Below are 13,910 nucleotides of genomic sequence, written 5' to 3' on the forward strand. Positions count from 1 at the left end.
GTGAAGTTGTTACTGGGGCATTCTGTGATCATGAGTGGAGGCGTGGTGCTCTCAGCAGTAGATGCAGCAATCATAGATGAAGAGATATACACTTCTGAAATGTGATTTTCTATAGGGGAAAGTTGTGGGGCCATTGTGCTAAATCCTGTTTGATATTACACAATCATCTAAGAAGTAAATAGGGAGCATGAGAAGAACTCATGGTGTACAAAGAGTCGCTGTTTATACATGAGACTACAAATACTTTCAAACCACGTTTGTAGAGACATCCTTACCACTTGTGTGGTAAGGACTGTCCTTATATGGATGGTTGCTCATTCAGCCCCCTGCAAACATAGGAAATGTGGTTGTATTCTGTTTCTCCATTCCTTCTGTCATTTTTGAGGCTGATACATCAAGAAAAGGAGTTGGTGCATTCTGTATTGTTTTATCAAGAAAGAGATGTTTTTTTGACTCAGAAGAGTCACACCCATCATCAGAAAATAATGGCTTCTTTCTATCCTTTTCCATGCCAACAAAGAGTTGGATTTTGCAGGAGACTGTGAGCTCTTCAGGATGAGAGGATGCCTTTTCCCCATTGAGAAACAGTATTATTGGCTAGTGGTGCACAAAAATAAATAAATAAATAAATGTCTCATATTTGCGGGAAACATCTTTTATTGTTTTTTTTTTTTTTTACATTGTATTTGTTCAGCTGATATTCTATGAGAGACACGTATGTGCTTGATTGACATGTACTAAAATTTTGTGAAAGCAATGGATAGGAAGTCTTAACAATGGAAAAGACCCTCTCATGCAAGATAAAATGTAACAATAATTCAAAACCTTTCATTGTTTTTTCAGGATGAGGCTGCTCCAGCTGACAAACAGTACAAACAGGAGCCAGCCCAGGTCACTTACTCAACATCAGCTGTTTCCAGCACACAGGAGGTGTTGTACATCAATGGAAATGGGACCTACAGTTACCATAGTTACAGAGGGCTCGGAGGTGGGCTGCTAAATCTCAACGATGCTTCTAGCAGTGGTGAGTTTCCTTCCTTACAAAATATGCCTGTGTATATATGTGTTCATGTGTACATTTCCCCTGCTGTACAGAAAGCTAGTCCGAGGGGTTTGATATTATCAGATAATGAGCAGGGACACAATCCTGCAAACAGCGACTGCTGAGCAAAATGCTTGTTCACTGCATGCTAGTCTCATTTCGGTTTCAAGGGACTAATTCACAATAGGGTGAGACTAAACCTGAAGTCCCTAGCAAAGAGTAAAAAAATAAATAAAAATGCTGGGTTAGATCTTCATCAGATTTGTATGACTTTATGGGGACATACCCTGTTATTATTGTCATCTCCTATACTGATCACAAAAGGAAGCCATTAGTATCTTTGTGACTGGAGTTTGAAAACACTGAGCTCCATATTTTGTGAAATAAACGAATTGGCCTGGATTTCTCATGTGGTCTCTCTGGATGCTTTAATTTACTGCAGATAAGGATCTGGCATGACAAGTGTTAAATGAGAAATCAGCACATCTATTTCTACCCTATGCTAAAAAATGGTGCAAGTAATTATGTGTCACCATGAGGTTATATGCCCATCTGAAAACAAAACAAAACAACACAAAAATAAACACCTCATAAAGAAACAGGATCATTTGTTTAAACAATAGTCCTTTCTTATATTAGCAAACAAACAAATGTATGTTAATTGTAACATTTGTTTGAAATGGTCCCCCTTACTGATTTCACACAAATTCAGAGCAAAGGAAATGGTTTACCTATTCCGATAAGAAGAGTATTATTGTCTGTCTGTCAGAGAAAAGTGATTACTCTGGAAAACTGAGGGACTCTTGCCTCCAAGAACAGTACTTAAAAAATGTCTCAGAGGACAGAGAAATCCCTGGGTTGTTGTCCTGGCTGATTCCTCACTGGTTGAGGAGTATGATGCTACAGGTACATGGACTGGCTTTGGCAAGACAATAGTTGTTCATCTACAGCCTCAATTTTCAACATGCTAAGCAATTTTCAGAATGTTACCAGGGCTGCAGCCTGCGAAGCATTAGTGGTATATGGCGTACTGGTGACCTTCACCTCTGTGAATGACTTACATAAAATTTTCTATAGGCTTAAAAAAAAGAAAATATTTTAGTTTTCAAAATTCTTTGATGTGAAGAGATGATTACAATTGTTTCCATGTGCACAAAAAACACATCTGAGATATTGAATATGATCTCTGATCAAATGTTTTCATAAGAGTAAGACAGCCGTGGAAATCTCTGTTCCTGGAAAAATGTACAAGAACTTTCAAATTGCCTTTTACACTGTGGTCAGAGAATGTCCTAATCAGTTCCTGCTGAAAACAGTTGGCGCTTGCTCTTCCATCCAAGTAAGAGCAGGATTAAGCTTCCTATATGATTTGTTTGTCAGCAGAAGCCATCAGAATTGCTGCATTTTACATAATCCTGAACTGTGAAGGAATCACAACTCTTTTGTATCCTTGTTCTTCCCTTCAAACCTTTTGCAACAGGACACATTTTCATAGCTTCTATTTTTTAGTGGATTGTAAGATTTAGGCAAAAGTATTTTATGGCACCTCAATATGAACTTCAATTTTTGAAAATGAGGTACAAATTTGACATCACAAATTAGTTTTGCTTTCTGATTAGAAGCAACATTTTCTTCATATCTTTAATGCAGAGGACTCTAGTGCTTTCATCATGATTAATGTTCAAGATGGGTTTTGTAACCACAAACGGTGGTTATCCCAGAACTACCAAATGATGCACGACTAATGCAGCTGGGTAACTGTGCAGTGCACTGTACTCCTCTGCATAGTACTGCTGGGGTATTTGACCATCATCTCTGACATGTCCCTGGATATTTGTTTTTTCATTTGTGGATGGAGTTGCAGTTGAGAGGGGTGACAGCTTCCCTCCTGACAGACCTCACAGGGCAGTTGTTTGCAGTAATTATTATGTTTCAGGGAGTCAAGTCCCAAACATACATGGAATAGTTCTTTGTGAATTGTTTTCAGGACCTAAGAAGTGATTTTAAGAATGCATTTCCTTTTCAACTTAGTAACTCATCAAATGCTTTTATCACCTTTATAAACATTCACCTAGTGTAAAGATAAATATACACCTCAGTCAGAATGTGCGTATAAACAAATACAGTCTGGTTTTACATATCTGCTAAGACAGGAAAAAGGAAGAGAAGTTGCAAAAGACAGCTAAATCTTGCTGTTTGAATTTTTATTTCTGGATATTTCCCCACAGTAATATAATGACAATGTCCAATAGCTCTCTTATCTAGTAATCCAGCTGATGTGTGTGTTTTAAATGCTGTGACTCATTTAATTTGGTTATTTCCTCCCCTATAGAGTTCATTCCTACTCCAATCCTATCTTAAATACTTAGCTATCTGCTCACCCAACTGTTTTGTAGCCCTGGCTCAGGGACCTCTCTGTGCCTGCCTGCTGTTGCAGGCTTCCCTCCTCAGTCTGTCTTTCCACATGGCAATTACAGAACCATAATTATTTCCTTACACAACTGTATGGGGTGAGCCTTCATACAGCTGCTCAATATGAGCAAGCAGAATGCAACAGCTTGTACAGTGACCCTTCCTTCATTGTCAGGAGAAAAAAAAAAAAAAAAAAAAAGGCAGGAAAAGGCTTGGTCTTTAAGCATTAAGGTGTTTCAGGTGTTTTGCCATCTAGGCCAAGCCAGCTCAACTTGAAAGCTTCAACCCATCTGCAAGAAATCTATGGATTGACAGAGCTTCTGTCAGCCTGTACAGAGACTGAGGAGAGGCCTCTGGCAAGTAGCCCTTGACTCTTGTAGATGTTCAAGGAGAACTGCTTACTGAGAAGCGTGGATTTCCACGGTTCTCATTTTTTAAGGCTGTTCCTGCTTTAAGGCAGTTCCTGCTACAGAGATGAAAAGAAAAGCCGCAGGGTGGGGTGAATGCAAATGACATTTGCTTGCCAGTCGCCAGCCAGCCGCAAAGGCTTCAGCTGGCCCCATTCCACCATACCTGGCATGAGCCTGGAGGGATGCCCAGTCCAAGGGCAGGAGGATGAGTACAGGTGTCAGACTGCTCTACTGGGAGCAAAATCCCTTGTTGCCACCATGAGCTGTCAGAGTCCCTGCGTGCTGCTGCCTGAGCCTCTCCTGGCAGAAATGGGATCACCCCAGGTGTTTCTGTCTAACAAGTCTTCGTCCACCCTTTCCTGGTTGCTACCAGCTGTCAGGGCTGGCTTTTCTGAGCCTGGTTCCCCACAGCCACTTTGTTTCCTGAGGTTCATTTTCTCTAAGAGGGTGTACACTGCTGCTGTTGCTGGGCCTCCTGGAGCTGATCTGGGGGCTGTTCCTTCTCTGCTGTCATCTGGTTTTCTAGGCAGAAATGTCAGTCATTCCCTTTGTGTGTGTAAAAGAGAGATTGTGTTTCAGACTGAATGGCAGACTAGCCGTGCCAGACACTCCCTTGTATCATGACATGACAAAGCAGCTGTTCTGTCTCTGTTTCTCTACACAGATCTGCAGCCACCCTCTACCACAGCCGCGAGTCAGCACTGCATCCCAGGCACCACAAACGTCCAGTCCCCTTCCAACTCAGGTGAGTCCTCCCGGTGAGTCCCAATAAATTCACACTGCAAGCAAATCCTGAGCCCTGACAGGCTGTTCTTGCAGCCCCCTTTCCCACAGGCAGGCCTACACACTGCAGCCAATGTCCCTGTTGCAGTAGTTGCTGGACTCCTGTTGCACTGCCCACCTCTCCCTGCTGCTCCAGGAGGGCTCTGGTCCCCAGGCTATTCTCCACTGTCTACCCATGTCCAAATCAGCCTTCCTGGTTCTTCAGGGTCCTGCAGAATCGACCCCATCAGCCAAGTAGCCCAGGTTGCAGGACTTTTGTAGAATGGGAAGCCCCCACTATATCTGGTGCACTGTCCAAGTTCACCTCTGTCACTATTTGTTACTAATAAACAGTGGAATTAATTGCAATCCCTGGCACAAATGTTGGTTCACACAGTTAATTTTGCTCATTGATCCCTCACTTCTTTCTAGAGCATGTTGTGCTCCAGAACTGAAGTTATTTTGGTATAGCTGCAGGATCAAGAGAGGTTTGTATGAGCAGGGCAACTGCATGCATGCTGGGCAGTGCAGTGCATCCCTGATGAAGAGGAAGGATGAAGGCTGATGAGCCTCAATGTTTGACATGGCTGTGCTGCTCTGGGGCAGGGAGAGGATGGCTGAGCACATCAGTCTAGTTCTTCATATGGCAGTAGGAAGTAGTTATTTCACTGCTCTTTTGTGCAATTTAGGTCAGAGATGCAAGCAATTGCCACAGGGCTTGTCAGTTCACTGGGATACAGGTGCATTAGGCGGGTTGAAAGGTTAGAGAAAAGTAGAACATACTGTGTGCTGAACGGGGTTGTACAATTTATCAGCTATAAGGTTATACAGAAGCATGTGCTGTGCCAAGCATTGCTCACAGAATGCTGAGGGGTATAAGACCCACGTGGTTCCTTCCCTTTAACCCACACCACATTGGCATAGATGCAAAGAGAGTACTTTTGACACTAGTATAAGCAACAGAGAAGTTGTGTAGGAATAACAGGTACTTATCACGGTTGAAGTTGTTATGTAGACTATCTTTTGTGAGGTTACAGTATCAGGGTGCAGGGTGCAATGCAATTCCCATGTGCCTCACTAAGCCTGTATGCATTCATGTACTGAAATGCAGGGGATGGTCAGGTGTAACAGTTTTTAGAGGGTGATGTTACTGATAACAGTGATGTGAGAATTCACAGGCATCTATGTCTCAAATTTGACAATTTTCTAATGCAACCTTCATATTTGGTCAGAGGTTGGACTCAATGATCTTGAGGTCTCTTCCAACCTAGAAATTCTGTGATTCTGTGATGGTAACATGAGGCATGCAAGAGAAAATTGCTGTTATGTCTTTTCTTTTCCACTCTTCCCATTATGCATTCTTATTTTCCTTGTTTATAACTTTGCCAAACTTTAACTATTTGAACTGAAGTTTTCCATCCTGAAGTCGGCTGCAGGGTGAATATTTCTGAAGTCGTTTCATCAAAAGTAATTTAGCCAAAGGTTATTGGGAATGCAAGTCATTTATCCCATGTGTGTGATGAGGTCTAGCACCTCTGTGAAATGTCCCAGGAACCATGCTTGGTAGGGGAAGTTGTCATACAGCTGGGGACTTTTCTTGCTCTGAGAAAATGTGCTCAAATTTGCTGAAATTATAACCTTATGTAAAATCTTGAACATTCACTAGAGGCTTCTTGGCGATAAAGTAGGGAAAAAAAATAATATAGAGTCCAGCAGAGCATATCCAGTATGCAGTTAATTCTTTAAGTGTCACATGCTCACCACAACATGGATGGCCTTAATGTAGGGGATGAACAATATTTTCCTTGTGGTTGCTTTCTCAAGCTTTTTATCCCTGTACTACTGCACAGTTTTCTGTGTTCTCAGTGCTATCCTGCAGAAATCAAAGCAGAGATAGAAATAAAAGACAAAACAGTTTATTTCTAGTACAGGTGGAGCCTGGAGCATGAAGAGACAGAACAAGACTGATGGAGTTAGGAACCTGGGAGAGCGTGTTTAGTCTCCTTTCAAAAAACAGCAAAATGTTCTGTTGGGAGAAATTAAATTATTTTACCTATGTTGTGGCAAAAGTGGTTGTTTCCCTCTGTGAAATACTGGCTGAATTGTTTATTAAGATCATACCCACTTTTCTGTTCCCCCTTCTTCCTCCTCCTCTTCAAATTATTGTCCATATGGCATATGCAAGTATTATTCTGCTCCCACCATAGGAACTGGGATGAAATGTCTGTGGCTTAATTGGACAGTATCTTACTGTTCTACCTTAGCACAAAGTTCAGGAGACAGTCATTCAAGCCAGACAGGTGTATGCCATGTAATCCTTTCATTGAAAAACAGTGTGTTAGCTGATTGTTGAAAATGCATGATGCTCAGTGGCTATAGGCATTTCTGTGTTTTCACATCTCTTTCCTCAGGCAACATCTATATAAATATATATATATATATATATATATGTATGTATGTACACATATATCTGCTATTTAAATTAGCAGAAAATGTGTTTCCCAGAGGGAAAGATGTAGGAGGAAGAAAGAAGCTTAAAAGGTCCAATTCATTAGTCTCTGTTTACTTGATCTGAGATCTCTTGGCACTTAAAACAATAGATTTAGGCACATCTGTTCTGTTTGGAGGAGGAGGACAAGAAACATTGACAGATGCATAATATCACAATAAAACATTCCTGCAATAATAAATACATCTGATTTGGGAAAAGTAACATGCTTTGATAGTTGTTTCAACTTAATTTTATTGGTGTAGATGAGAATCAAGTACAATATTCGCTTCCAAAGCCACTCATAGAAAAAAAAAAAAGGGGGAGTGGAGAGGAGAATGGATGGCATAGAAAGACACATGAGAGATTTCGAAGCATGGGCAAATGTATTTCCATGCAATGCTACAGGTTTGGGGCAGAGTGGCTAGAAAGCTGTGCAGAGAAAAAGGATCTGTGGGTGCTGGTTGATGTTTGCCTGAACGTGAGCTGGCAGTGTGCCCAGGTGGCCAAGATCGCCAACAGCATCCTGGCTTGTATTAGGAATAGTGCAGCCAGCAGGACCAGGGAGGTGATCATCCTCCTGTACTCTTCTCTGGTGAGGCCATACTTCGAATACTGTGTTCAGTTTTGTGCCCCTCACTACAAGAAGGACAACAAGGCTCTGGCATGTGTCCAGAGAAGGGCTGCAAAGCTGGTGAGGGGCCTGGAACACAAGTCCTGTGAGGAGCGGCTGAGGGAACTGGGGTTGTTTAGTCTGGAATCATAGAATCATTGAAACATTGCGGTTGGAAAAGACCTTCAAGATCGTCTGGACAAACCATCACCCTAATACCAATGTCACCCACTAAACCATGTCCCTAAGAGAAGAGGAGGCTCGGAGGAGACCATATTGCTCTCTGCAACTACCTGCAAGGAAGGTGTGGGAAGCTGGGGGTTGGCCTCTTCTCAGAGATAACCAGTGATACGACTAGAGGGAATGGCCTCAAGTTGTGCCAGGGGAGGTTCATGTTGGAATTTTAGAAACATTTCTTCTCAGAAAGAGCAGTCAGGTACTGGGATGGGTTGCCCAGGGAGGTGGTGGAGTTACCATCCCTGAGGGTGTTTAAGGAAGGGTTGGATGTGGTGTTTAGGGATGTGGTTTAATGGGTGATATTGGTGGTTGGGGGATGGTTGTACCAGATGATCTTGGAGGTCTTTTCCAACCTTAATGATTCTATGCTCCTATTTTGCTATAAATGAGTTTATATATATATATATATATATTTGTGAGAGAAAGGTTAGATGCTTAAACACACATGGCTTAAAATATTTTTTCTGTTCTCAATCATTTTATGCAATAATGGTAACCATTTTGAGAGTCATTGGCATATTTATTACTCATTTGTTTCAGTAGTTGTTAATTTTAAGACTGGTAGCCATCCAGTGACAACACAATTCCTAAGGGATTTTTTCTGAGAGAGTTGGTACTGTCTGAGCTATCAGTACAATACATCCATGTCTGACCCATATTTTGGAATATGATATAAATCTTGTCACTAATGAGTAGTGTGTGAGGCAATAACTAGCTGCATTTAAGTCTTGCAATTTACAGAAAAGCCATTTGTCCCACAGGGTATTTAATGGCAGATACTACTAGCAGCTTATTTGATAAATGATTGTCTAGCACATGGAGAGTAGGTTTTTAGGGTTTTCCTATTCAGCTTGATTTGGTTCCAACAAGAACCATTTCACCTCACAAGGGAAATTAGGTCTCTGTAACTGGACTGAGGTAGTGAATGTGAAATATTCCTGTGCTAAAACATCAATCAGGTGGCTTCTCCAAGAGGCAGTGGAGCAGTATCTCAGTCTTCAGAAACAGTATAAAAGAAAGGATCTGTCTCAAGGAATTTGTTTAATTCACAGCTCAAGAGAATATTATGAAGCTATAAAAACTTGGGAGGTGACACTTATGAGTTATAATAGTATGCACTAAGAAAAATAAATAAATAAATACACAAAAATTTTCTGTCTTCACCTTTGCAATGTACGCTTAATCTTTGCTTGAACACTGTGGAACCTGGTAGTGTTTGCATTAGGATTTTTAATTGTCCTGATGTACTCTAGCATGGGAAACAATATGCTAAATCATGCAATACCACCTTGGAGGAACCCAACACTGCAAAATTCATTGCAAAAAAAAATCAGGCTTTCTCTGAATTCTTCTTTTTTTCAGAGGCTTTTCCTCTGTTTAAAGATACATTCCCTTGTTCTTGTGAAGACTGGCTTTTCAATAAATACTATTAAACACATGAAGGAAATACTACTTAAAGTAAGGACAGTCATCAAAAGAAATGACGTATAATCTGTTCAGCTTTCTCCAGGTTTAGTCATCTGTAGTGATGGCTTCTGGAGACAGAGGTATATGAAGTGTCCACAGTAACCAGTTATTTTAAGAAGCATTCAGAATATCTGTGATTTATTTGCCTGGATAAAGAAACGTGGTGGATATTTATTAGTAAGCTTTAGGTTTGTGTCTTTCAACAACTGATTTGCACTAAAACAAACAAGGAAATCTATACTAGAAGAATAAGATGCATTTATTCCTTATCTTCTGAAGGGCCAGGTATGACTGATGAAGCTACAGATAAGGCTAAAGCATTTTTAGTAGAAAGCAGCCTAAGCAGCCTTTAATAATCAGTAATATTTGCCAGTGAGTGTCTATCATAGCTATTGAAAGCTGAATTCAGTATAATATATCATGTGGTGAGTCTCTGTGCAAGGTATTGTCCCAGATATAAAGCTTGACCTGTCATAAACAATATTTGGAGGTGAGGTGTAGGGGTCACATAACAAAATTAAAAGAACTGAAATTGTTTTCCCCACATCAAGCATGGCTTTTCCTCTTTCTGTTCAGCCTTCTGCCAGCACACGCAGCTTCTCTGCCTGGCGTGTTCACTATCCTAAAGCCATAGCCAAGAACACATTTCTGCATGTCTGGATTTCTTTGCTTTATTGCTCAGGGGGCTTTTATTTGAGGGGAAGTGGACAGCACTGTTACTTGTTAAGAACTTAAGGTAGGAGTTGCAGAGTGAATGAAAATCCTATTTTCCTACTACATAGAAATAAAAATAAATAAATAAATAAATAAAAATATTTTGAAGTATCAGGGCTACGTTAAAATCCGAGGTTTCACATTTCCTATGTATACAAGAACTCAGTATATAACAGAAGTCTTCCACATCAAGAGGATTTTTTTAGTGAATGTAGGCTGAACATTTGTCTCTATTCTTACTTGCACAAAACTTTACTTTCAGTTCCTTCAGAGCTTCAGAGATACATATTCCAAAGAGTTAAAAACAAAACAAAACAAACAAAAAAACCCACTTTCTTCATGATAATTAATCAGCACATCTAGGAATAGAGGGTGAGTCCTTCAGTTGAATACATCAGTGTGACTCTATAGCCTTGTGAGGAATCATACAGATTTATGCATGCTGGACATCTGGTCTTCACCTAGTTTTCCTTTCAGAGTGGTGCTTTTATTATGTGTCTTTTATTTTTATAAGGAAAACCTCACAAGTGTGAGCAAGAATGCTTCTATACATTTTCAAATTATGAGTGAAATAATGTTCTGTTCGACTACTTAAAAATCTGGATTACAAAGGAAAAACAAATAAAACCCCTACAGTTTCCTTCAGAAAAAGATGTGCTCTGCCACAGCAGCTCTGTTGTGCCCTATATTGTGTGTGTGTTTTTGGCTCTGACATGAATGAGAATCAAGGAAAGAGCATAAAAGTTAAAGTAGGTTCACCTGGAGCACAATGCCCTCAATATGTCAGTGGTAGCTCTTCCACTGCTGCCTCAATAAATATAAAAGTCTTTAATGGCTTATTACAACTATTCAGTCTAGCTGCCTTTATGATTTGTATACCCCTCTTCCCTGTGCCAGGTTAAGAATTTATTTGGAAACATCCTCTGAGCTTCTTCACACCGTGATCATTTCCCAGCAGCGTGTGGTCACACTGAAACAAATTCACATAGGATGATTGTCCTTTTATTTATCCTTTGTACACTGGAAGTCATTTAAAGTCCATCCATTTATGCCAGTGTAAAATTGGTTAATACAGTTGTAAGGCTAAGTGGTGTTCATGCTAGTTGCATAGTAGGAAATAGAAAGATCTAAGAAGACTCTTTCTGTTTGAGTAGTTTCTTTTCATAGACCCAGCTCTACTTTCATTCACTCGGGGGGAGGTTTTCATTAACTTCAGTGCATGTGGGGACATGGCAGTCTTGACATTCTTTGTGGTCTCAGCCAATAGTTGCATAAACATAAAAGACAGAAAAATAATAGTAATGTTTATGACCAGATTTTCAGCTTCTGGAAATCAGTGCATCTCTTTCCACTAGTGCTTAAACTAGCATATATATTTCTGAATCTTGTAATTCAGATGGGATTATTCTCTGGAATATAAACTGGTGTGTTTGGTATTCTGTAGTCGAATATGCTAAATTTCAAAATTATCGCAGTCTTTTTAGGAAGCAAGGTCTATCAACTTTTCCAATCCTGGGAAAAGTTTTGACACTGAAACACATTTTCCAGATGAAATTGAACAGTGACATTTATCTCATAATAAAGTGAAAGACATTGCTGGGGATAACTTGATCCCAGTTTTCAGGAGAGTATTAAGATTGAGATCAGGTCAGGCTGATCTTTTGCCTGCCAGAAGAATAGATTCGCTACATTGTCAAAATGAATGAACAGTGTTCATCCAGATTTGCACATAATGAACTGCTTCATAGGTATACTTACCATCTATATCCTTCTATGTCCTAAATAGTCCCGAATCCAATTTTGCCTGTCCAAATCTCCAGGCAGGAAAAAAAAAAAAAAAAAAAAAAAAAGTATTGTTTTAAGTGGAAAATGCAAACACCTCATCAAAGCACCGTATGTCTTAGCTAATAACTGTGGTCATGCTACCAGGGAAATTCCCCACAAAGCTGAACTTCAACATAGCAGGCAGTTTTGTTGATTGCAGTAATCTGCAGATTGCCCTCAGGAGTTCTGTCTTCTGCAGGCAGCATACATGGTCTGGAGAAAATTTTTTGATGAGAAATGCTAGACATAGTGGTACAGTGAGGAAGCTGCCAATGCAACATGGTGATTGCTGCAGATTCTCTTGTCAGTGTTCAGACCTTACAAGATCCTTGCAATATATTGCAAAAAAATGGTAGTGTCATACTTACTATACCAGCCAGATTCTCACCGACCTCCTATCATTCATGACTAATGATTTAAATAAAAGATCACATGGCATGAGGACTATTTAATTGAAAGGCCATTTAACTACCTCAGTAAGGGATTCACAATCTGGCCACGTGCTAATTGAAGCACAAAAAGTTGTGAAAATAGATATCTAGAGAGCATGGGCTTGATGTTCTGTGATTAAAAAAAAAAAAAAAAAAAAAAAAAAGCTACTGTGTAGATTGCCATGAGGGCTATGACAGCAGCTGGAGCTGGGGGTGCACAGGAGTTGAGCATTCTGCCTCCTTGCCAGCATCGGATCCCTGGGCAGTTTTGGGGGATGTGCAGCTAACACTGTTGGGATACCCCTCAGCGGCTAAGCTTCTGCTGGCAGTGGACTTCTGTTATGTCAGCTGAATTTTAAGCGCTTCTGTCATATATAAAAATAAATTGCTGTGGTTCCTGTCAAGGGAATGATAACTGAACAGTTGTTGCTTGTATGTGCTGCTTCTCACCCGCACTCATTGAGAGCAGGTTTTGCTGCTGTGGATTTGTAGCTACAAACCTGTTGCAGTGAAATGTCTCTGGCAGCAGGATTTGAACCTTCTTTTCTTTTCCTGTGTTATCTGCAGGTCCAACAGATCTCAGTATGAAGAGGCAGTTAGCAACGAGCTCTGGATCCTCCAGTAGCACAAGCTCTAGACCCCAGCTGAGTCCGACTGAGATAAATGCAGTGAGGCAGCTTGTGGCAGGGTATCGAGAATCAGCCGCATTTTTATTGCGTTCTGCAGATGAACTGGAAAACCTTATTTTGCAGCAGAACTGAGTCATGTGAACTACACACTGGCCTGGTCTTATCTCAGAGTTTCCACTAATGACATTTTGATTTCGCAGAGCACACACTTCAGTTACTGCACAGTCTTTTAGGAGAGTTAATTACCATAATGCCACACTGTTCTTGATCCATAAAGTGATGTGTTAAGGTGCTTCAAGTGAACTTCGACCTCTGGTATTTCTGAGGTACTTTACTGTGTCCAGCCTATTGCTTTTGTTTTAGTGTGTCAGCATAAATATCGAAAAAGTGGCTAGAAATTAACTCGTTCTAACAAGTGGAGGAAACAGAAGATGCTGTGATGGTTTTTAAAAAAATAGTTCAAGATCCAAGTGCAATATTAGTGGAATGTGATACTGACTCATTGGACTTAAAGCTGCAGTATATGGCAAAACGTTGCCAAATGTCCTGTTGCTACAGGGCACAATTGCAATTAAAAGGATCTTGTATTTTAAAAAAATGTAATTTTTATAAAAAACAAAACAAAAGATTTTTGTTTTCATTCAAGATTTTTCATTTTTACTTTGGTAAACTTTTTCACTGGTCCTGAAAATGTTTTGAGGAGCTATTGTAAGTCCCCCCTTCCTCTCTTAACCCCTCCCTGACTGTGCCCTTCTCCCCAACTTCATATTCTTTCTACAACGAGTAACTCTTGATGCTGGATAATTCTTCCCCCGTGTACTGTAAATTGTCATCTATGGAATACCTTCCAAAGGAAGCATGCATTTCCTGCATTCATACCA

General features: G+C 40.3%; 1 protein-coding gene across 6 annotated transcripts in view; it reads left to right on the top strand.

The window, feature by feature from the left end:
- Nucleotides 1-13,436, top strand: part of NOL4 (nucleolar protein 4) — a gene marked incomplete at its 5' end in the record, with an annotated part of 192,084 nt that extends 178,648 nt beyond the window's left edge. For 5 of the 6 annotated variants that reach the window (XM_082754281.1, XM_082754283.1, XM_082754282.1 and 2 more), the window contains 2 exons: nucleotides 844-1,024; nucleotides 12,968-13,436. In XM_082754281.1, the coding sequence (XP_082610407.1) occupies nucleotides 844-1,024; nucleotides 12,968-13,161 (375 nt within the window). In that variant the 3' untranslated portion in view covers nucleotides 13,162-13,436. Of the gene's footprint in view, nucleotides 1-843; nucleotides 1,025-4,528; nucleotides 4,610-12,967 lie in introns of all 6 variants that reach the window. The other variant, XM_082754280.1, reaches the window with a different exon arrangement.
- Between the last annotated feature and the right edge of the window lie 474 nt (nucleotides 13,437-13,910).

The sequence above is a fragment of the Aythya marila genome, assembly GCF_965140915.1.
Source record: "Aythya marila genome assembly, chromosome: 2".
NCBI classification, from domain to species: domain Eukaryota; kingdom Metazoa; phylum Chordata; class Aves; order Anseriformes; family Anatidae; genus Aythya; species Aythya marila.